The 23,048-nt window shown below is 52.1% G+C and overlaps 7 protein-coding genes across 7 annotated transcripts; 4 read left to right on the forward strand and 3 right to left on the reverse strand.

Annotated features, from left to right (window-relative positions):
- Positions 1–118: 118 nt before the first annotated feature.
- Positions 119–2,844, reverse strand: INDA1 (Amino-acid permease inda1). The gene is made up of 2 exons (XM_062877712.1): positions 1,685–2,844; positions 119–1,602 (listed from the first exon to the last, which is right to left on the reverse strand). Exons 1-2 carry the CDS (start codon positions 2,220–2,222, stop codon positions 416–418), a joined length of 1,725 nt encoding a protein of 574 aa, XP_062733516.1. The 5' UTR covers positions 2,223–2,844; the 3' UTR covers positions 119–415.
- Positions 2,845–9,025: 6,181 nt separating this feature from the next.
- QC761_305700 (uncharacterized protein) lies at positions 9,026–11,521 on the reverse strand (the record flags this gene model as incomplete). Its single annotated transcript, XM_062877713.1, has 5 exons — positions 11,318–11,521; positions 11,142–11,243; positions 10,195–11,120; positions 9,838–10,163; positions 9,026–9,813 (listed from the first exon to the last, which is right to left on the reverse strand). The coding sequence occupies exons 1-5, from the start codon at positions 11,375–11,377 to the stop codon at positions 9,026–9,028; spliced, it is 2,202 nt and encodes a 733-aa protein (XP_062733517.1). The 5' UTR covers positions 11,378–11,521.
- A 1,263-nt stretch (positions 11,522–12,784) lies between these two features.
- On the forward strand, positions 12,785–13,815 carry QC761_305705 (uncharacterized protein; the record flags this gene model as incomplete). The annotated part of the gene is given in 4 exon segments (XM_062877714.1): positions 12,785–12,855; positions 12,866–13,034; positions 13,207–13,740; positions 13,798–13,815. 4 exon segments carry the CDS (start codon positions 12,785–12,787, stop codon positions 13,813–13,815), a joined length of 792 nt encoding a protein of 263 aa, XP_062733518.1.
- Positions 13,816–14,662: 847 nt separating this feature from the next.
- QC761_305710 (uncharacterized protein) lies at positions 14,663–15,229 on the forward strand (the record flags this gene model as incomplete). The annotated part of the gene is made up of 1 exon (XM_062877715.1): positions 14,663–15,229. The coding sequence occupies one exon, from the start codon at positions 14,663–14,665 to the stop codon at positions 15,227–15,229; it is 567 nt and encodes a 188-aa protein (XP_062733519.1).
- An 892-nt stretch (positions 15,230–16,121) lies between these two features.
- Positions 16,122–19,196, forward strand: QC761_305720 (uncharacterized protein; the record flags this gene model as incomplete). The annotated part of the gene is made up of 1 exon (XM_062877716.1): positions 16,122–19,196. One exon carries the CDS (start codon positions 16,122–16,124, stop codon positions 19,194–19,196), a length of 3,075 nt encoding a protein of 1,024 aa, XP_062733520.1.
- A 677-nt stretch (positions 19,197–19,873) lies between these two features.
- Positions 19,874–22,997, forward strand: QC761_305730 (uncharacterized protein). Its single transcript, XM_062877717.1, has 2 exons — positions 19,874–20,270; positions 20,325–22,997. Exons 1-2 carry the CDS (start codon positions 20,175–20,177, stop codon positions 21,114–21,116), a joined length of 888 nt encoding a protein of 295 aa, XP_062733521.1. The 5' UTR covers positions 19,874–20,174; the 3' UTR covers positions 21,117–22,997.
- Positions 21,297–21,962, reverse strand: rec14 (Ski complex subunit Rec14; the record flags this gene model as incomplete). Its single annotated transcript, XM_062877718.1, has 2 exons — positions 21,297–21,801; positions 21,854–21,962. 2 exons carry the CDS (start codon positions 21,960–21,962, stop codon positions 21,398–21,400), a joined length of 513 nt encoding a protein of 170 aa, XP_062733522.1. The 3' UTR covers positions 21,297–21,397.
- Positions 22,998–23,048: the final 51 nt, after the last annotated feature.

Below are 23,048 nucleotides of genomic sequence, written 5' to 3' on the forward strand. Positions count from 1 at the left end.
TCATCGGCCCCGTGGTATCAAGAAAAAGAGACAACAAACTGTGCAAAAACAAAAAAAAAAACCCCCATGAAAATCCCAAATTTGATCCCCCAAAAGAACCCCCCCAAACCCCCAACCAGCTCTCTTTTCCAGAAACACTGAAAGGCGCTTGTAAGAAAACCTCCCGATCAAATTCCATTTCATTCCCTTCAGATTCATACCCCTCACCCATCCGCTCCATCAAAAACATTACATATGCGAGCCCAACATTCAAAAAAGACATCAAATGCCATCATGGACACTCGCTAGATAGATTTGCAAACGAACTCCTAAATCGCAAAAAAAAAGACTCAAAACTCCCATCTAACTGAACCCGTTTGATACCGGTAAAGTATGTACAAAACGGAAGGATAGAGGGAATGTGCTGGGCTTTTTTTTAGACGAAGACAGTATGCAAGATGCGCTTCCAGGCGGGCATCTGAGCAAGCTTCTCGCGGTACTCGTTGATCTCGTCCCAGGGGAGCTCGCGGCGGCCAGTGTCAACATCGATCTGGTCGGTGCGGAGCCAACCTGTTCGCTTCCAGATGAAACCACCGATCCAGAAGACGATGACGACGGGAAGGGCGAGGTAAGACTTGAAGAAGCCCTCGGCATCGTTGAAGCCGCCGCCGACGGGGCAGATGGCGACGAAAAGCTGAGCGATCAAGACGAGGATGACGAGGATGAGGCCGAGGTAAGAGCCATAGACACCACCAGCGGCCTTGAAAGGAATCTCGTCCAGAGTGTGACCCTGGAGAGCCCAAGCCTTGCGGAAGCGGATATGAGCCAAGCAGATGGAACCCCAGGTGAAGAGGGCGGCAAGACCAGACAAGGCGAGGAGCCAGTCGAAGACAACGACACCGGAAGTGCTCAGGTTGACATAGGCGAGGGGGCCGAAAGCGCAAACGAAAAGCACGGAGATGAGAGGGCGGCCGGAGCGGTCGATGTAGGAGAAGATCTTGGGGGCATAACCCTGCTGGGAAAGGGCAGTGAGGGTACGGGAACCACCATAGACGGAGGAAACACCGATGGAAAGGACGGAGACCAAGATAATGACGTTCATGAACGAATCATAGCCGCGAAGATTGGCATCGAGACCGACCAGGACGAAGGGAGAAGCATCGACGTTGATGTACGGGTTGTCACCACCGAGGAGACGGTCGTCATCGTGGCGGACGAGGAGACCGATGAAGGTGAGACCCAGGATGTAGAAGAGGGTGATACGCCAGAACACCTGCTTGATGGCACCGGGAAGAGACTTGACGGGGTTGCGGGCCTCAGCAGCGGCAAGACCGACCAGCTCAGTTCCGGAGAAGGAGAAAGCAGCAGTGACGAAGACGGAGCAGAAGCCACGGAAGCCGTTGGCGAAAGCGCCAGGATCTTGCCAAAGCTTGCCACCAGAGTATTCGTCGTAAGCGCTGCCCTCGGGACCACCACCACAGACGAGAACGACGGCAATGATCATGAAGACGACAGTCGCTCCGAGCTTGAGAACCGAAGACCAGAACTCCTCCTCAGCGTATCCGAGAGTGCCGAAAACGTTGACGATGATGATGGCAAACATGAAGACGGTGATCCAGACAGCTGCAGAAAAGATGCCATTGTCAGTATCCCGTTGTTTGATTGTTTTGGGTGCTTTGTGCATGGTTGCAGTGTCAAAACTTACCGACATTGACGTCTTTCGTCCAGTATTGAATTGTGATACCGCAGACCGTGAGTTCAAGAGGCAAGACGATAGACCATTGCATGACGTAGTTCCAGCCCATGGCGAAACCCCAGGAAGGATCGATGAAGCGAGTAGAGTACGTGTAGAAACCACCAGAGACAGGGAACATGACAGCAAGTTCACCGAGAGCGTAGACCGTGTTGAACATCATAATACCAATGATGGCGAAATCGATGAGGAGGGTTGCGGGACCACCGGTAGCCAGGGCCTTTCCGGAACCGACGAAGAAACCAGCACCGATAGAACCACCGATGGCAATCATGTGCAGATGGCGGGTCTTCATGGTGCGGTCGAGAGAGTCGATGGAGGCGCCATCGCCACGTCTCTGGAAGGACTTGAGGTTGAGGCCATTGCGAGTCCAGAAGTCCTCTTGGTCGCGATGCTGGTTGATGGCATCACCACTGTGGGTGAACTGTGGGGGAGGAACCTCCTTCTCAGGAGTGACAGGGAGGGGTCCCTTCTCTTCTGAGGACGACATGTTGGTGAGTTGTGATGGTGATCAGTGTCGATGAGGAGAAAAGGAAAAAAGACGGCATGTGAGGGGGGGACAGAGGGGGTTTAATAAAGGCAGAGGCCGAGTAAGAAAGAGAGAGGAGGAGTTTCGCGGCTGTCGCGTTACCCCAGGGTCGGGGTGTGGTCGCAGGGTGGACTGACTGGGGGGAGCTCGAGGAGCAACCCAGGCAGACGGAATCTATCTTGACGATTGGGTTCCAGGAAGCACGGAAAGTGGCTAGAAGCTGCACAGAACGAGCCAAGAGGCAGAATACAGCCAATTGAGTGTCGATCGGGGTTTGCGGGGCCTTGATAGCAACCCTGGGAGCGGGTTTTATTACCATCTGAAAGTAGAAGGAGCCAAGCACCAGACCCAATAACCCCGATATACTGCGCGTCCGCGGTACCAACCCGCTACGAACGAGGTCACACTAGACTCGACTGCAGCGAGGTGCCATTCATCAGGCCAGACCGAGGACGAAGACGGATAGGCACAGGGATGGGGGGGGAACATGTTAACGGAGGCCTGCAGGCGACACGACATACATGATCCTTGGTACCATTAACCATAACGGAGATGGGACGATCACTGCGAACAGGAGTTTAACCTCTACTGCTAGCTTTCCCCAGAACGGGAACTGGCAAGTCGAGAAAGCATGGAACTGGGAACATGTCGTTCATGGAAGCCACAGCCAATGGCAGAGGGAACTAATGGCTAACATGGCGAGATTCCATTTGTCAAGCGAGCAACCTGGGCGACCTGGGACGACGTTGCTGCGATGGCGCCAAGGCCAAGCGACAGATCTTCCCCGCCACTGCCGTTTTGCGATAGGAACCTCAGAGCGCCACTGATGCTTGATCTCTTGTGACCATGCGCAACATGCCACCCACACCTGCGCATGGCCCGCTCCTCGTTGAGGAATAGCTCATGGCTCTAGTGGTGACTGGTGACGTCGAGCAGAGGGGAACCAGGCCTTGGATCTACACCCTCGCCGTCGTCGTTTGTTGTTCTCGACATCATTAGGCACGCCGAAGAAAGCCATTGACGACGGAAGCGAACTCGAGGGGACGCAACAATGGACACCTTGCCCCTTTTCCCCCAGTCGTGTCGCATGTCACACCCGCGGCAGCACTAGAGCACGCTGACGCCGATCAACTCAACGAAACGGCATTGGCGTTTGGAGAGCGCGGAGAGGTTGGAAGAAAACGGCAGCTGGCTTCTCTCAGGCGTTGAGGCCAAGCCGGCGATATCCCGGTGCGGCTAGTCATTGCCTGCGCGGTGGCGTTCCGGCAGCGTTGCTCTCTTATCTTGTCCGTCTGGGGAGCACGAAGCCGTCGAAACGGCCAGGTCCCCCAAAGTGATGCCATCATTCGTCAGTTCATGCCCCCGATTTAGTGTGCTCCGTCTTGGCATTTCTTGCCAGCTTCCAGACCAGGCAAAGCTTGGCTACGAGCCCTGCTCCTTGGCTTGACGTCTAGCGGCTCTTGGCGGCGGTCCCCTGCCAACTACCTACCACCACCTCGCCAGCTCTCCCACCTCACCTGCTTCCGCCAGCGTGAGCAGCCAGCAACGAAGGATTTGGGCCTTATCACCGTTCGGGCAGGCCGTCGCATGTTGGTGGGCTCTTTCAATGCATGGTGAGCTCTCCCTCGTGATAAGATGGCCACCACTGTGCTGGGAGACAGTAAGCTCGTACAGCTCGCTAAGAAATAAGCTATCTACCGCCTCTATAGGTAGGACACACGATAACAGCACTACATCCCGTCGACACTACCGAGGGAATGGAATCGGCAAATACTCCTTCATATGTTTGGAGCTCTGCGCGAGTCGTAGCTCCGTTCTGTTCAGCCTTCCATATTGGCTGCCCTCCTCTACCGCTTGATATCCACTGGGTGAACGGAACGATAATCTGGCATTCTGGGTATCTGTGGGTGGGGGGCTCAACGGGCGACGGGGAACTTGTCGGTGGGGCAAACATGGATGGCGGGCGGGGAATCCTGCTGGACCACAATCGCGATGCAAATGGTTCGCAAAACGGCAACAACAAGAAATGCTATAGCCCATCGAGATGGTCGCCATCAGGAAGATACACTCAATTCTGCCTTGAGTAACCCTATCGCAAGTGGCAAGAAACCCTCTCGATTCAAAGGACGAAAGGGAACTTTTGCATCAAAGCTGCAATTCGGTCGGTGAGGCCAGTCGGCGCATCCCAAACTTGCTGTTGGTCCGTCGGTGTTTCCTGGTTGCGCTATGAACTTCACATGTCAATATTGGATTTGTCGCCTGTCGCCCGTCGTAGTCGCATCGCATCGCAGGCGCACTCGGGACCAGCCGGTGTGTGATCTGTATTAACTGGCTCCAGACGAACACAGCATCAGATTTTGTGTCTGGAAGCGGGCAAGCTTCACAGCCTGAGACGGCGTCGCATGGTGAGCTGGCGTCACGCAACACACCATCAAAAGCATGATCAGGCGCGTCAGGCACTGCGATGCAATGACAGAATGAGACTTCCATCCTTCTAGAAGCTGGGTGTTCCCGCATACCAAGAGACTGGCACATTTCCCACCTTTCGATGTCTACAGTAGCCTCACACACTACCGATCTCTGGTGTGCTCGGGCTGCGGAAGGGAAGGCTGAAAGCACACTACACCCCAACCTGGGCACGCGACCACAAGCTGCAACAGGCCATCCGCAAAAAGGAAGTTCCAACGGTTCGCTCAGAGCGCTCGCCAGTCTTGGAAACAGGCTCGTGAGAGTGAAACAGGAAGGAGAGCACTAACGACATTTACTAGAGCATTCACCAACCTCTTTGCCTCTTTATTGACGCTCTTGAGCTTCCATATGTGACAAGTGCTCTACTATCGAGACTGGCGCTATCACCAACCCTCACTACAGTGTACGCTATACTAAAATCCCCTCTAGGAATGTGATGGCATGTTTCTACCCAGTTTCACGTCTTTGCCTGATGCTGGGCTGATTGATGAGGCGTTTGCAGGTTGAGCCATCAATTTGGCCCCGGTGTCCAAAACGGGAATCACCAAAGTCGCCTGACTCCACCTGCGTCTTTTCCCCGCATTTTGCTGATAGCCCATGTAACATTACACCCCCACGATACCACAGCTCCACTTATCAGTGCCAAGCATCCTTCCGACGGTGCCCCGGCAGTTTTGGCGAAGGTGTTGTGTTGGTGACGCTCCGTTTGCTTGGCTGGGATCATCGATGTCTGACAACAACAGCTGATGGAGTCGCTATCGAAACCGAACCTCAATTTATTGAGAGCTCCGCGCGAACTGCAGGATGCGCGAGTCAGAAGTCAGAGAGATGGGATGACATATCTGTCGTCCCATGTTGTCTGGCCATGCGGACTGGACATTGTAATCGTCGGCGACCTCCACCTCGTCCCGTCGACCTGGACTTCAGTGGGCACCTGTGCTCGACAAAGCGCAGTTCTTGCTGTTGGAGGATGTCTACGTAGCTCTAGGGTGTGTATGTTTCCCATGAAATCTATTTCTAGTCCTTGCTTTATCTTCAGCCACAAACCGTTGAATCGTATAAACTTATTGGGACCTGTACTATAGAACCATGTCAATGCAAACTTAAACGTGAACGACAACAACCGCTTTCTAAAAACACAAATTATTTGGTATCACTGCAGCATTAGAGTAACCTAGGCAGGTATTCATCTTGTGGAAGCCATCAAAGTGAAAGCTCAAGTTTGATCACTTCGTGGCTTTAGTTTTCTGTGATAATTCAAAAAGAAACAAAAAATCAAAACGAGAATGGCTTAAAGGCAGACTTTAATGTCATACATCTTGCATACAACACACTCAGCGTAGAATTCAAAGAACTTCATATTCAACGGTAGCTCCCGAAGGAGACTCATAAAGCTGGGTGATCACATGTCTCTCCTTGGACGCCTTTCCTGCCGTTGACGGTACAATCTGCCATCTCAGATCCGATCTCCCCTGTCCCCTACACAACAACAACACATGCCCATCGCAGGGTCCAAGATCCAAACCCCTGGGTCCGTTCACCGTCAACAATGCACACACGGAAAGCCTCATCCGGATCCGCGACAATGGTCACAGCTCGACCAGACCCCCACCGATAGGTGCGTTCCCTAAGGTAGTGTACCTTCTGATATGCAGTCCCTCCTCCGAAACAACAAGGCAGGCAGGTCTCAGTACCAAGCTGACGGGACAAGACGGGATCACCATCATTATCAAGATCTCTACGACGTGTTCCTGCCAATGTCGCCCAAGGTCACACCACAGCCCAAGGACTGAAATGATGGTGTCAAAACGGAAACTCATGATAATATATCACCGAAAACGGTACAGATATAGGATAGACCCGCAAAATAAAAACGGTTACTCGTCGCTAGGGTTGAACCATGCAAGCTCTCGATGGCACAGCGGACGGGAGCACGCCCGACTGCCCACCACGTCCATGCATCCAGACCGCATTTGTTGCGCGTAGGTGCAGTCTACAACCGAGCGGATGCGACGCTGTCAACCTAATCAAAATAAGGTGTGGACATTCTTGCTTTCTCAAGCGTCTATCGATGGCGAAGGGGGATGGGGAATTAATATTGCGACGTTGGGGAAACTGTCCACTGTCAACGTGATAGGCGGCACTGGTTGGCCAGAGTTTGAAATCGTCAACTTGAGATTCGTTGAGAGCCAACGATTGGAAGTTGGGTACAACTACCACTGTAGCCACATGGACGGGAGTGCAGCAGTTAATTTCCCCCCTCCTTCAGGCTATTTCCCCCAAGACACTGTGCATGATCATGGTTCTGGATCGTGCCAAAAAAAAAAAAAAAAAAAAAAAGAAAAGCCAAATAGTATTGCATAAAGCTATGCAGCACTCCCTACATAATGCACCTAGCATGGAAGCGACAGTCAAAACCGCATTTAAAAAGATGGGGTACAGAATACGTACCTGCCCTTTCCAAAAGATCGAGAACAACGTTAGAGGGCGAGGCGTGTTCCTTCTGTGCATGGCGTTGGAGTAAGCTACCCAAAAGGGAAGGTGGTACCACTGAGGGAGTGATGGATGGGAAGGGATATTTTGCTCCTCCCCGATGGAACGAGCACGCAGCAAGCAGCACGACACGACCTGCCTATCGTCACGCCCCTAGGTAGCTTGCTCCACTCCTCCCTCCCTCCTTCGGTGTTTGGGGGCGACCATTAGCATTCCAGAAATGGCGGTATCACCAATCACTCGGGATTTTGGAGCCTCGAAGCAATTCGTATAATCGTATCCTTGATCTCGGACTGTTGGATAAAGATGTCGGTGAGGAGAGAGAGAAAAAAAATCGAGTCACATGTCGGCCGAGTTTTGGGAAGGAGGAATGGAATGTCGTGGTGAGGAGGTTCTTGGCTTTGTCTTGACGGCTTCCTTACTTGGACGTTGGCCCCTTTTGCGCACCTCTACGGAAAGGTGGCAGGAGCGAGAGAAACTGGGAGGTGGAAAGCGGACTTGCACATTGGCAGATGCAAGTTGGTAATTAAAATGCTGTTGCTCTCTCGTACCCAACAAAGGGGAACTGCAACCTTCCAAAATATATCAACCCAGACAGATCATGTGAATCTTGGTCCCTGTGCTTATTCGATGGTAGTAAGATGTGCTGTTACGAGCCGTACCTGCTTTGATTACCATTCTTTCCTTCCCTTCTAGAAGTATTCTATGCAAACCAGTCACTGGCCGTTACTACCTGCCCTTTTATCTATTCTTGCAAATGTTCCTTTCCCCTTGGAGGTAAAAGTGGGTGTCGATCAGCTGTTCCCGAGTTTGTTGGCAGGTTGCTGACGGGAACAGCCCGGGATCTTTCTTTATTAATTCATGGTGTGTTGAAAGATCTGGCACCCGAACCCGAAGATCTGGATCTTGGATCTGGGGATGTGCTGGATGTACAATGTAGGGACGGGGCAGGGACGATGGCGAAAGGGGGCGGGTTTGACACACGTCTTTGTCGGTTCACCTTCCCTTAGGGGCACCGTTCACGGGAACGTGTGGGAAATAAAGTGACATGAGGGCAAGGGATCAGCCCACTTGCCCTTAGAGGTATTCTTCTCTGGAAAGCAACCCACTTGCCTTTAGAGGCACAAAAAAATGGATCTTTTGGAGGTTTAAGGTTCAAACTGAGAAACATGAGATCGCGCTTAGCTTCGGAAATATCTTGCTGCAATGCACTTGTCCTGCGTTCTCCAGATTGTTGGTAGCGAGAATCGGACGGTGGACATCGGTTTTGCGCGGCTATGATCCAAGGGGATAGGATACGTTCGAGGTGACCCAAGGCTGAGACTAGCCTGGATGTTTGACCGAGAAGAACCGATTTCATGCATGGAAGACTACGGTAGGAATGCCTAGATGTAAGAGACCACTTTCCTGCATAGAAGGCGACGGTACGAGAGCCTAGAAACAAGAGAAAGGTACGGTATCCTTGGTGCCTGACTAAGGCAGGTGAAGGAGGGTTGTCACGTTGGCGTTGCAACTGGGTAAGGCTGCTGATTTGTATGATGGTGGTTCAAGGGGCGGTGTGCGTATGTTAGAAGCATTCTTGGTTAATATGTTTGAACTTGTGGATTTCATAGGTATTTGTGAAGTGCCTAGGTAGGTAGGTAATATGATGATAGTAGATACCTAAAGCTTGACCGCTGAGTATGATCCAAGCATCAACACATACAGGAAGTATCGAAGCACCCGACAAATAAAACCACTTGTAAAGAAAGAAATATTTGGAGACAACGAAATTGGATCTTTCAGGCCCAGTTGATCATACCCTACCCCAGTATCAAGTGCATCTTCTTCCGGTTCTGTGCTTCCCATATACTCTTCACCACTTGTCCCAGTCCTCTCCTCTCTACCCACATCACCCAATAAAACTGGTACCATGGAACCCCTTTAGGTCTCTCGGGGTGGTTAGCATCTTTAAAATAGTGGAAAAAAGGAACCTCCGTGGGTTCCCAAATTTCTCCTCTAGCCACCTCTACCAACGTTAAAGATTTCCCAGTCAAATCCAAGTTCACCGTATCAGATGTCTCGGACGGCGAAAGTGGATCTGGATTAAGGGTCAAAAAACCGGCCCAGGTGCCTATTGAGTCACGTAAACTTATACATTGTGCAAGGTACTCCGGCTGCGAATCTATTAGTTCCTCCGCTGCAAGCAGGGTTGCAGAACGGGTGTAGCAAGAGATCCAAGGGGCTATGGTCATGCCAGGAACTTCAGAATCGCCCTTCCCCTGTAGGTGAATCGGGTGGAAGAGACATCGCAGCGATCGGGACTCGTCGTGGTAGTTGTATACCCAATTCGGACCCCGGGAGCTCGTCCACAGACGGCGTGTCCACCCAGGAGGGCATCGCGTCTTATCTGAATCAAAATATTTCTCCTTCAAGGCGTAAAATCTGTCCTTGATCTCAATTCCCGGACCGTCGCTTGTGGTGTGATAGGACCACTCGACTATAGGGGAAATTTTCTCGTGGTAGCATTGTTCTCCCCTCCAGGACCTGAGATTTGTTCCAACTGGCCTCCAGGTGTCCGCTACCCTCCAAATCTTTAGATCCAAGCTGCCTTTTCATGCGGCCCAGCTCCAACTCGGGACACAGGATGCTTTTGGTATCCCTCCTGGCCAGCGAAGGACAATGTCTTTCGAGAAAGGGAACCATAAAAGTCCAGCATAGAAGAAGTCTTCTGGGAGTCGAGAAATTAGTCCGCCCTGAAACGAGGAGAGAAGTGCTGTTGCGATTCCAGAAAATGCTCTTAAAGAATCTTCTCGTAAGGGGAAACTTCGCCTATTGTAAAATTTGATGATTTTTGCTAGTTTCGGGATGTTGGGGGAAACATTGTGGATTTCCGGATAGATACTGCGCTGATAGGGATATTGTTTAGTTGACGGGATCTGTATTGTGATATCGGGCAACCTAATATCCTCTCGCCATTGGGCGGACATACAGGTCCAATGGGCCGGGCCAATGTTCACGAAGAACCAATTGTCTTCTGGAGAACAACTCTTCCTGAAATGTCGATCCTCTGGTAAACCACCCCCCCCCCCTGTTTTGATCATCTTTCCAGTCTCTATGCTGTATATTTATAACGGTCGAAGAAGGCCCGAGACGCCAATTGTGCTGTTGAACCTTACGTTGTTGTGATATACCAAAAAGCCCGGGCAGCCCACTATCTGCATTCGTTGCACTGTGAGCGATTATCGTGAATGTAGCATTGGCATATATTCCGGACATGTTTTGGACGTCTTGGTGTTTCTGCTTGTCATCATCCTGGACAATACATAGAGCATCCACCCAAAGAAACTTTTCGCCAGCCATCTCAACCACAGCCATTGCGTGGGTGATTGTTTTTGCCAAAGGCACGAATGAGAGGGCATTTGGTTGCTGCAGCCTCTCAATATTGTCCATTGCCGTAGTGAATTGTTTGGAGCCGCCCCATACATAGCTTAGACACACATAACTATCGGTCAGTTGAGCCGGAACAAGACATTGACGCACAATGTCAACCAGCCATGCTGGGCGGATGGAAGCAAGGGCTGGTAATATCACACTGGAAGGCTTGCAGTGCTGATGGTGTTGGTCGCAATCAGTTTTCCAACGACGAAACAAACTTGAATCGATCCAGTGTGCATGTATAAGCCTTCCATATCTGTCCAGATTGTCGCTCGGGTGTGAAGGGAGGAGAACAAAACTGTAGCTTCTCAAAGTGCCGTCAACCAGATTACCGATCTGCCCCAACGTGGCCTGTATTGTGCATTCCCGGTTGTCGTCCCAGTGGTAACGCACAAGTCTAACAAGTGTGTCTACTGCAATGGGCACTAGAAATCTGAAACGAAGAGCCCGCCCATTTTGAAAGAGCAAAATGTCCTTGTGCTGTTAGCATTTTGAGTCCACCATGACCTCTTTCCAGGTAGCCAACACCTCTTCGAGACGTTCCTTACTTCTAGAAGGCGTGAAAGCAAGGATGATTTTCTGACATATCGAACATGATCGTTCCTGTCTCGGAATTGTTAAATCCACGACAAATACCCTATATCATATCGCTTAGATCGAGACGAAATTATACTCACACTCGCTCCAATTTGTCTGGTAGTCTTTCCTTGTCTTTTGGTCTTGCGACTTTTAGCCATGTTGAAGGGCCGCTTGCGATGATCCTGCCGTACTAAGTGGAATGCTGAAGCTATTCGTTGTGATGGATCCCAGGGTGTTTTGAAAGTTCGGGTGTTTTTGTAAAAGGTGAATGCAACCAAGGTTGGAGATTTGTCTGACTGACTCCTGCCCTCTTGCCTCGCTCCGTCTCTGCCTGGTTGTTGCTGCCTGAATTTCCGTTGCACCTCTTGGCATGTGTGACAACGACAACGTTACATAAGCCAGCCTCGTGAGGTTCTTCAAGTGTAGGTCATCACTGCCTCTCTGGCTGACCTTTGGCGACCCGGCACGCCTCGTCCATGTTTGATGGGTTGTCACACCACCTGGCCTGGCCCACCAGACAGGCTTGTCAGACCGATGAAGCAGAGAAATTTCAGACCGCTGCGGTTGTGAGCTCACGGCCATGTAAGTTATCAGCGATTAAAAGAGCGATTTCCTCTTTTTCAGATTGCTGGCCATTGCCAGTATAAAAGTCTTGACAGTATGATCGTCCTTCAGACAGCGCAGTCTTCCTAACAGGGCAGCCGATTTCCCCAATGACACACCTTTGAGCTTCTCCTTGCTGACAATGTAAGAAGCTTGGCTGGTCCTGAATTTCGGTCGCTCATCCATGCATTTGAGCCATTGCCATCGTCGACAGGGCCTCAGGCGTTGTGGTGGCTATGGAGCTCCCGCCCCAGCTCCCACGCCTATCACTGACGAGCAAGCTCAAGAGCTTGCTGGAATCGAAGCCAGGTGGACCGCCAGATCCGTTCAGGAAATCTGCACCGTGCGGCAGTCTGACCGCGCCAACACTTGGAAAGACAGCGGAGCGGCTGCCTTTCTGTGAGTTCCTACTCTTCCCTGAAATGCCACCCGAAGTTGTCCAACACTTAGCGAAACAGAACCGGCTACCTCAAAACCCAAGACCAAAAGAACTGGCTCCAACGCATGGATGGCAACACTACCGGGTCCGGCAACCAAGAAGGCGTCAGGGACTGCCGAACCCAAGGAGATAAATGCAAAAACCCCACTCTCACCCTCTGTCCACCATACACCCCCACGAGGTTCTTTTGAACCCGTCGAGCGTCCTGCAACTTTCACTCGGCACTGGATAACATGCATGAAGCCCTCCAAGACTCCACCATCCAAAGCTCCCTTCAGATCGGCCAGATGGTTCGGGATTTCGCTTATGAGTCCTTCAACTTCGAATCCGGCCCAGATGTAGGCATGACTCAGGCTATTATCAGCTCCGCCTTTGGAATAATTAGCGGCCTTGCCTCTCCCATAAGGGGTGTAGCTGGCCTCTTTGGCACCTTTGGCTTAACAGGTGCCAGAGCAGCCAAAGTGGCGACTAAAAAGTCGCCACTTTGGCTGGGTCGACTAACTTGGGAGCGGGAGTGACAAACATGGTCGGGGCAACGCGCCTTGAGGATGAGGAGCCAGATACAGAGTCAGTGACTGTGGGTGTTGCGACTAGGTTGGCTCAGTTCTTTGCTCTTCACAGAGGCAATCGAAGATATGCGTCTTACAATCTTTAACGGTGAGGAGAAGCCCAATGGGAAGAGCTTGACCTTTCATGATATTGGGCCGATTGCACCGTTTGAGGAGAATGAGAACACTAATGATATTGGGATTGATCTTGATGCTAACCCTGATGTGTTACCGCCTCCCCGGTGACGCAGTTCTTTGGGGGTGGGAGGTGGTTGTTGGATGAGGAGGTTGGGCAGACGGAGTTTAACCAGCGGTTGTGGGAGGTTCTTGGTCTTGTTCTAGGTTCCCTTTAGGGCTTTTTCGTAAGTTTGATTTGCTGACATGCCTATTCCAACAGAAAAAGTTCCTCATCCCTGGTCTTTTAGAAGATATCAGGGCCTTCATCATGCGCGACTCCTCCAGCGAAGGCCGAGACCGCTGGTGCAACAAGGCCGGTGCTCTTGATATCGACGGTGAATGCTGGTTCATTCTCCGGGCTGACCCCAAGGATCCATACCTCACCCGCGAGACTGAAGATACAGCTATGAACTCGTTTGCTAACTACGATATCAATATTGAACACGTCTACTGCAACGATATTGCCTGCCAGGATAAGCTGGGTGATGGCCAGTTTGATGAGTGGAACTCACTCTTCAACAACATGGGGACTGATTTTCTTCAGGCCCCGCCAATGGATGAAATTGGGTATCCTGAATGCTTCTGGGGTTCGTTGCCTGTGTTCAGTGTGACGGATGCCTCGAGGGAGAACGCGCTGGCTGCTTTGGCTGTTGAGGCTGCGGCGGATGGGATTTGTGTGTCGACTGCGTTCCCTGGGCCTTTCAAGAGTGATCCTATCAAGGCGCCAGAGTACCTTGGGGTGAATGACTGTCCTGTGAGTATCGCTTTCTTTCTTCGCGATGGATGGAACTGACGATGGGGTTGAAAATAGTATATTCGCGGCATATGAGAAGGTAATAATTTGGGTAGGTAGGTGTTGATCTTTCATGTTCTTCTTCTGTCTCTCGTTTGATTTTGCATTGGCCTACATTATCCTCTTTCGCTTTTACACCTAACAATAATTCTTCGTCTTCTACACCATGGCTGATCCGAATGCCTGCTGGGAAGACCACGAGAGGTTGCAAATGACAATAATGGTGTCTAGCCACTCTGATGGGAAGAGCACGTATAGGGCACTAGCCAAGAGAAATATATGAAGATATCGTCACATTGGAAGGCCGATCCAAGGGTCTGCAGGGTCTTCCAAGATGTGGACAGACCTGGAAATAGATTCATGCTCGAGGGCAGTGCCGCGTGTTCGACGGCGATCTTTCTTGTTCGTCCCTGCATGTTGCGACCAAGTTTCATAGGTTTGCTGTTGCATGGAGCTTTGTGCATGGCTCGGTCCGGAGAGGGTGGTGGTTCGGCTGTGTGTGGTGTGGGTGACCAGCAGTGACGTCAGGGGGTATGACACAACACAGCTCGCTCCAAGGACCACAAGCAACAAGACAGCTTGTGAAACGCGCCGACCGGGCGCTGCACAACGACAAGCGATGCCTGCAAAGCGAGAGAGGATGGTTAAAATTTCCTGTTTTCTGGGCAGGATTGGGTCACAGGTAGAAATAATGATATAAGCCAGGTTTTCCCCCTTTTGTCCGCTGCAGCTGGACGGTTCCATCTTTCCTGTTCACTGGTTCAGCAATATACGAAGCTGCGGTGCCAATAAGCATATCACGATCGATACAACCTGCTGCAAGCAAGTCAATTTACACAAACATACCTAACCCTTACCCCTATTTCTGATCAACAACGCCGCAATGCCTACCGTCCTAGGCCTCACCAACGACCAAAAGGAGAAGCCCAAAATTGGCGCTGCTCAAGCACCCAAGGGCTACCACGACGGCTCTCTCGTCCTTTCGGAGAACAAGAACCAGCGCCTCGATACCATCTCCAAGCGCAACTATGCCGCCGCCCACGAGATGGAGACTCTTCTTTGGAGAGCCATCTGCGACGACCCAGAGCAGGCCAAGGAGTACATCGCCGATGACTGCGTGATGGTCAACCCTATCTTTCACCCCGATCACTCTTCCAAGCCGGTGAACAAGGAGTCGGAGCCGAGTATCAGCGATCTACTGGAGAATGCTGGGAAGTTTACTGGATTCCGGTTCCATGACGGAGGCCCGCTTGTGGTCGAGGCGGGGTTGATGGCTGTTTCGACGGTATACAAGTTGAGTTTGTACAAGCAGAGCCGGAAGGGAGGCATCAGGGAGATTTCGGCGAGTGGAAGCAGCAGTTGGAGGCAGACTGCGGGAGCGGATTGGGTGTTGGTTGCTTGGCATGTTGCTTATGCCGAGGATGAGGACGATGAGGATGATGAGGAGTAGAGGATGAGTGAGGGTTGAGAGGGTTGTGGGTTTCTTGATTTTCGGTAATTACGGTTTCGATGTATTATATGTAATTGTTGTAATTTTGATGAGACTTTGTTGAACCCTACCATGAACGAGAAACATATATGTGGCATTTGAAGAGGCGTTTTACCGACGGGATGCACAGAGACGCGCAAGATTTTGCCAGCTTGGGTTGTTCAGTGTTGGCTGCCTTGGAGGATGACGAGGCCTTCTCCAACTGCATCAATAACCCTGCTCACAGTTCGCCCCCCGCACTTTGGAGCTCCCCGTGGCTGGCGTGGCTTTCTTTAACATCGGCACTGAAGAAGTGGGTGGCTGGAGATGACTTTCTGAGAGCATTGCAAAAGGCCACCTACGAATACTTATATGTTGAATAGCGGTATTATACACTCCTGGAGTCTTTTTGGTCTGATTTATACACTCGAGGCCTGTGATACTGAGCTGAGTGCCCCTCGGCGGCGCTGTCACAAGCTCCATCCTTGGCTCAACTCCAATTGCAATGACGCAAGTGGTCGCGACGGTTCTTCCAGCTCCCCGACGACAAGCTTCCCTCGAACGCTGAGCCCTGCGAACTGGTGTTCAGTTTACTTTATACATCCATCCACAACCGATTCCCTATCGTATATATCAATTCTTCTTGCGCACAAGACCATCCATTTGTTGCCACTGCCAACATCGTCTCGCACAACTGAGCGAGGCGCACTTGCTGTGGGACCAGGCTGCCTCTGGATCCCGACTTATCCGTTGATACCCTTCAAGGTTGCCATTCACAAAACCACAATATCTTACAGTTCAAGGACACCGAGCGCGTTACTCCCAGTCCTCTCTCGGAAGTCCAGCCACCAACACCGTTCCATCCACCTCCAAGATGGTTTCTCGAAAACCGCTTCCTCCAAATGCGACATTCGACCCCGCCGTACCATCACATGCTCGATCGCCAGAACCAAAGCCCGAAGCACAACAAGAATTCGTATTACCGCCCTTTGAATCCACTGGTGGATTCTGGGACGATACCTCGAACAACATAAACCAGAATCAAAACACCGACGCTGCACAAGACATGTCGAACTCGCACCAGCCAGGCCAGGCTGCTGGCAACTATGCGGGCTTGGAGGAGGAGAATGTCTGGGCTAATAATAATAGCTCTTCCAACCTCGATCGAGTCCCGACAGTTTTGAGGCCCGGAAGCAGCCATCGAATGGACAACACTGGATCTCTGGGAAAAGTGGCGGAGAGGACAGACGCGGGGTTGGATGTCACACGGGTGCCGACCATCCTCAGGCCCGCTGGCGGGCCGTCCAGTCGAGAGACCAACCCATTCAAAAGAAAGATACATAACCAGGATGGATCTGCGAATCCTGGGTCAACATCCTCCACCACTCCTCTCCCAGAATCCCTGACTGGGGCATTTTCAGACCTAGCCGTTGGAGATACGACCAAGAACCCGTGGCAACCAGCGCTTAGCGACAACAGCGCACTTGGCCAACGGCCGTCATATCAGTTACCAGAGCCGTCGCCAGGGATGGAGGACGGCTGGAAGGGCTCGGAGCCACCGCGCCCATCGACATCTACGCCACCCAGGCTCTTGTCACTCCCTTCGGAAGAGGGCTCCGCGGGCTGGGAGAACGAAAGGGACAAGCCCCCTAACATCCAGTTAGGGTTCACAGCGGAGGAGGACGAGGTTCTTGGTGATTCCCACGCCTGGGATGACCTTGGCACTGTCAACAAGGGGAATGGTACAGCCACCGTGCCCGCTGTTCCTGATAAGGGTGGTTCAGACGACGAGTGGAATTTGATAGACGTGGATCCTCCTCGCTCTAGTCAGCCCAATGTCCAACAAAGTCCCTCTAATTCTAAGCCAAGCCCACCTCGAAGAAGGGATACATGGGAAGACTTTGATGAAGAAAAGGATACTCCCCAGGCGAGCACCTCACAACAGGTAGCAGCGCCCGTAACGAAAGACCAACCGTCGCCTCAGGGGAAAGCTCCTGAACTTCCTGCAAGGACTGAACTTCCACCACGAACAGAGCTTCCTCGACGAACATCAAGCGAGCAACCGCCGCCACAACCTCCCCGTCCTGTGGACAAGAACGAAACATACCACATCAAGAACATCAACTGGTTTGATATAACGGCTGCCAAAAACCCGAGATCGACGCCTATTCTTGTTCAGAATGCCAATGGCCCCTGCCCTCTTGTTGCTCTTGTCAACGCCCTTACACTTACCACGCCGGCCGATAAGAACACGGCGTTGGTTGATACGCTAAAGACACGAGAACAAGTCAGCCTGGGTTTGCTACTTGATGCTGTGTTCGATGAGTTAATGTCCGAGAGGCGTCTTGATCCAAATGTTCCCCTACCGGATATCACCCAACTTTACAGCTTCCTCCAGGGACTGCACACTGGCATGAACGTCAATCCTCGGTTTATTCCAACAGAGTCTATCTTGCAATCTTTCAAGAGGACGTCGCTTACTCACATTCACCCGAGTCAACGCGGCGAGATGTCTATACCTGGAACTTTTGAGCATACCAAGGAAATGACACTGTACTCGACCTTTTCAATACCGCTGATTCACGGCTGGCTGCCTCGTCCGGACGATATAGTTTACCAATCCTTTGCGCGGCAGGCGGCTTCCTATGAAGATGTCCAAAATCTGCTTTTCCGGGAAGAGGAGCTAGACGATAAACTAAGCAGCAGCCACCACCACGAGGGGTTGACCGAAGAGGAGCAGCAACTGTACCAAGACATTCTTTCGATCAAGTCGTTTTTGCACAGCTCTGCCACGCAGCTTACCAACTTTGGTTTGGAGGTTATCAAGAAGTCGATGAAGCCAGGATCAGTTGCTATCTTGTTCAGAAACGATCATTTCGCCACTCTATACCGACATCCTCAGACGCTGGAGCTTCTCACGCTGGTTACCGATGCAGGATATGCAGGTCACGCCGAGGTTGTGTGGGAATCTCTCGTCGACACCACCGGCGAAAAGGCCGAGTTCTTTTCAGGAGACTTCCGTGTTGTAGGTGGCGCTTCACATACTTCATCGACGCCCGCTGCTAGAATTCAAGGGTCTGGCAGCTGGGCTGATGTGGCCTCCAGCTCTGGCAACAGACGAAGCAGAGAACAGGGCCGTGGTGGCCGAAGCAGTTCTAGTGAGGCCCCAACCTCGCCAACAACCGAACAAGAGGACCGAGACTTTGCCATGGCGCTTCAACTCCAAGAGGAAGAGGACAACCGTCATCGTCAAGAGGAAGACCGCCGTCGTAGAGAAGCCAGGTTGTCAGAGCAGTACATTGAACAGCAGGGACGGGCAGCTCAAGCGCATAACAGCCGTGGTGGGGCCGGCTCAGGCCGAGGAGGCAGCCACGCTGCATCTCGTAGTACGAGCTCGTTGGGATCCTCGGGTACCGTCAACACCGGCCGTAGGGCCCCAAGCGGAATCCGCGTCACTTCATCCACTCCTACAGTAGCTTCCTCGAACAACAGTGCTACGCCCAATCGTCCTCGGCCATCCACGCAAACAGTTAGATCGCTGATTCCGCCTGTTCAGCCGGCGGCCGCGGCGAATAGAGACCCGGAGGCTGGGTTGGATGATGCTCCTCCTAGTTATGAGCAAGCATCTCAACAGGCGGCGTACGAGCCGCCGACTGGTCATCCGGCACACCCCGCTAGTAGCCCGACCGCGGCGACGTCACAGCCGGCGTCTACTCCCGGGGGAACGCAAAGGCCAAGTACGGGCGCTTCTCAGCCCCCGCCGAGGGTTAATAATGCCCCTAGAACGGGCGGAAGTGCTGGGGGGAGGGCGCCGAGTGGGAGTCATGGGTATCCGGGAGCTGGAGGTGCTGGACCGGGGAGGCAAGGGTTGAGACAGGGCGTTCCAGTTGTGCCTGCTAATGGACGGCCTGGGGTGGGAGAGGAGAGGGAGAAGTGTGTGGTGATGTAGAGTGTTTTGTTTCAAGAAGCTGCTTTCCGCTTTGCTGATGGGCGTGGTATATCGGCTGGGATTTTTGGGATGGGTTCAGATTCATGAGTTGATAAGTTTTGGCGATGGGTATGGTTATAGGGAGATGAGAGTGGTGATCACAGTACACGAGAAAATACCGAGCTTCATGTGGTGGAGGGTAGATTATTGGGGTAACGGAAAGAGTGGACTCGAGGAAGGGACCTTACTATAGTGTATATGACGATGTGGCGCTTTGGATTTTTAGTGGCTCATGTGGTGAAGAGTGTTCGTCTGGAATTATTAGATGCTGTTTGGTGTTGTCCAATTGTGATGTTTGGAGGTTTGAGGCTGATGAGTGGACACATTAGTTTTGCGTTTTGTGAGTGTTGGTTGAGATTGTTAAGAAAGAACTGCTGGAGAGTAGCAGATGAGTAGACAAATCCATCATTTACGACATTTTCATGTAAATGGCCACAACAACCAAGTCACACAGAGTACCTGCATGGTTCCGTATGACAAAAACCATCGTGATCTGATGTTGGTGTTGAGACGGGATAATTGCCCGCTGGCCAATCAGAGCAACGGAACCCGATGCTTGCACCCCTGCAGATTCTAGTTGCCGTGGCTGTTGTTGGTGATGAATATTAGGGGAGGTTTTCGCTGACATCATTGGTCGAGACAGGCGTCTGGTAGCGAGATGCAACTGCCTTTGGGAGCTGCCAAAGAGGGGAACTTGAGCTTAATAGATGGTTACTGTGCCTCTTCTTTTCTGATCCTCCCTCTGATCTTTTTTTTTTTTTTTTGCTTGATTTAAAGAGGTGCGAAGTGTGGCACAGTAGGAGAGTTACATTGCGGGGAGCTGTCAGCAAAGAAACACCACACCACCACCGCCCGTGATATCTTCACCTCACCTTGAGTTCTCACCATTCGACAACACTTTATACGAAACAAACCAGGAAGGAATACAAACCCATCAAAATGGCCACCTCAACATTGGGTCTCATACCAAACTGGTACCCCCCCACCCGCGAAAACTACGACCTCATCCTCTCCTTGTGGAAGTGGTTCCCTGCCGTACGTTTCCCCCCTCCCTCCCCTCTCCAATCCGCCCCCAACTAACACTTCCAGTTCGCCTCCCTCCAATGGGCAACAACCTGGTACGGCATGGGCAAAACCTCCCTCCCCTCCCCGCTCAACCTGCCCGGCCGTCTAGCCTGGCTAACAATGGAATCCCCCGGCTTCCTCACCCTCCTCTACACCTTCTTTCGTCTCCCCCCGCAACTTTCCGTCACCGACCTCCCCTGGCAAAACTCCGTTCTCGCCGGCCTCTTCGTAATCCACTACTCCTACCGCGCCATCCTCTTCCCACTCCTCCAACCATCCATGGCACCAATGCACCTCTCCATCTGGGCCTCGGCCTTCTCCTTCCAAGTCATCAACGGGCTCATGCTCGGGTCCTGGCTAGGCGGGTACGGACCAACCTCACAAGAAGACTGGGATAACCTCTTGCCGTTTGGAACACTGCAGTTCAGCGTTGGCATCGCGATTTTTTACGTGGGGCTGGCGGCGAATTACTATCATGATGATGAGCTGAGGGAGATAAGGAGGAGGGAGAACCATCGCCAGGATAGGCTGGTTAAAGAAGGCAGGGTGAAGAGGGGGGATGTGAGCAGGCATTATGAGGTTCCCAAGGCGGGCTTGTTCAAGTACATGTTGTATCCGCATTACTTTGTCGAGTGGGTCGAGTGGTTTGGGTATTGGACTGCGGCGGGGTACGGGTGTGTGCCAGCGAGGTGTTTCTTGTTCAATGAGGTTGCGTCGATGTTGCCCAGAGCGGTGAGGGGGAAGGCCTGGTATGTTGAGAAATTCGGGGAGGAGAAGGTGGGCAAGAAGTGGGCGGTTATTCCGGGGGTTTGGTAGGATCACGAAGGGAAAGGGGGGGAGGAGGTAAGATGGGCGTGAGGGAGGGGGTAGTGGCCAGAGAAAGGAGGATAATGGTTTGGTCGACGAGCTGGAGTTGAGCTTGGTCCAGAGAATAAGCACACGATGACTTTCACGAGATATGCCATGACATATATCGCCAGGTCAGTGACAACGACGACGTGAATAACTATATCTTGTTATCTATCAGAGTGCCTCCCCGACCATCAAGCAAATATATCCTGCTAGCAATGCTCCAAAACACCCCTTTTTAGACTCCTTTAAATACCCGTAGCCTCCCGATAGAAACTCAAACTCCGACTAGCACCCGCCGCGCAAAACCTATCTCCTTTACCCATCCCAGGCCCAAGCGCACGTTCGGTCGGTGGCAACCAGCGTACACACCACAAAGCCTTGTCCGTCTCGCTGTGCGTAGCCACACAAGCCCCCCTTGCAACATCCCAGACCTTGACCTTGCCATCCAGCTGCCCACTGAGGAGGTAGTCTCCCGTATCGTTCCAGTCGAGTGATGTGATCCACGATGGCCTGTTACCCGGCGCGCTCAAGTTCGCGACGTGCTCTCCATGCTCCATGTCATAGAGAGCGATGATACCGGCGTTGCCGGCAGCAGCCAGCCTCTTGCAGCCAGGTGAGAAGGCTACGGTTCGTACCGGTTTGGCGAGACCTATCCCTCTGTCAGCTTTTGTCCCTCAAAACAAAGTGAAAGATGAACCCACCAGAAAGCGAATAAACCATCCTCCCCGCATCATTATTAAAGACATACACCCCCCCATTCTCATGCCCCGACGCCGTCAACCTCCCATCCCTACTCAAATCCACCGCCATCGCAAAACTGCCCCCTCCCCCGGCAGCTCCTCTCCCACCCCCGGTCTCGTACGTCTGTATCTTCTCCTTCGCTGTCAAGTCCCAGACGTGGATTCTCCCATCACTAGTGGTGCACGCCAAAAAGTTCTCGTCAGCGCTCAGCGCAATCGCCCAGACGTCCCCCTTGCCGTTGTCGGAAACGGTTGGGATCTCCCATTGGAGTTCGTATTCTTTTCTATCGGGCTTCAACCGCCAGATCTTGACATCGCCGCCGAAGCCGACCGAGGCAAAGATGTTGCCTGTTTGGGGGCCGCGGGCGGTGGTGAGGTGGTGGCAGCCGAGTTTGTGGGCGTTGGGGATGGTTTGGGCAAGGGGGTAGGTTGGGGCGGTGGTGTCGTGGATGCGGAGGGAGGAGGAGCCTGAGGAGGAGATGAGGCTTGAGGGGGTGGGTGCGAGGGAGAAGATGTCGGCCGGGTGGGCTGTGAGGAGAACTGGTGTTAGCTATCAAGGAAGATGGCGGGGCGAATTGCGATTGCTCGCCTACCTTGGTCGACCGTGTGGGCGGTAAGATATTGTTTAGACTGGAGAGTATGTTAGTACGTGATTGACAAACAAGCACGACACGAGAGACATACCATTGTCACCTATCCATGAAATCATGTGATTTTGAGAAAGGGTTTTGTTGGAGAGATCAAGAATGGGATCCGATGCGACTTGCTGGCGGTTGAGCAGCTGCCCTGGGAAGGTTTATGGTGGGGTAGCTGTTCTTGGAGACGTCACTGCGGCAGGCAGTGAGTGGGCTGGAAGGATGCAGCATATAAATCTTGAAATCCACATTGGACTACTACTAGTGATTTTTGGAGTATTCACTTTGAATATGCTATTTTGGTTTGTTTCATTTTCCAGGGCAGTTGTCGATAGCCACCCTTATAGGCACAAGAGCCCTTTAGAATACACGTGCGTGCTGTTGCTTGTCACAGCACTACACTGTTAAGTATAGACATATACATGTACGTCCAGGACATTCTCTCCACGTCCTGTCCACAAGCTTGAAGAGTTGGTATTTCCTACGCCTGACAACTTCAACACTGACCCCTGACCTCAGCC

Source organism: Podospora bellae-mahoneyi, chromosome 3, assembly GCF_035222275.1.
Source record: "Podospora bellae-mahoneyi strain CBS 112042 chromosome 3, whole genome shotgun sequence".
Classification (NCBI taxonomy): Eukaryota; Fungi; Ascomycota; class Sordariomycetes; order Sordariales; family Podosporaceae; genus Podospora; species Podospora bellae-mahoneyi.

Bases quoted from the DNA above. Each gene is read 5' to 3' on its own strand.
- QC761_305730 (XM_062877717.1), top strand. From the start codon at position 20,175: ATGGCCACCTCAACATTGGGTCTCATACCAAACTGGTACCCCCCCACC. The intron at 20,271-20,324 runs GTACGTTTCCCC...TAACACTTCCAG, and splicing joins TGTGGAAGTGGTTCCCTGCC to TTCGCCTCCCTCCAATGGGC.
- INDA1 (XM_062877712.1), bottom strand. From the start codon at position 2,222: ATGTCGTCCTCAGAAGAGAAGGGACCCCTCCCTGTCACTCCTGAGAAG. The intron at 1,603-1,684 runs GTAAGTTTTGAC...TCTTTTCTGCAG, and splicing joins GACGAAAGACGTCAATGTCG to CTGTCTGGATCACCGTCTTC.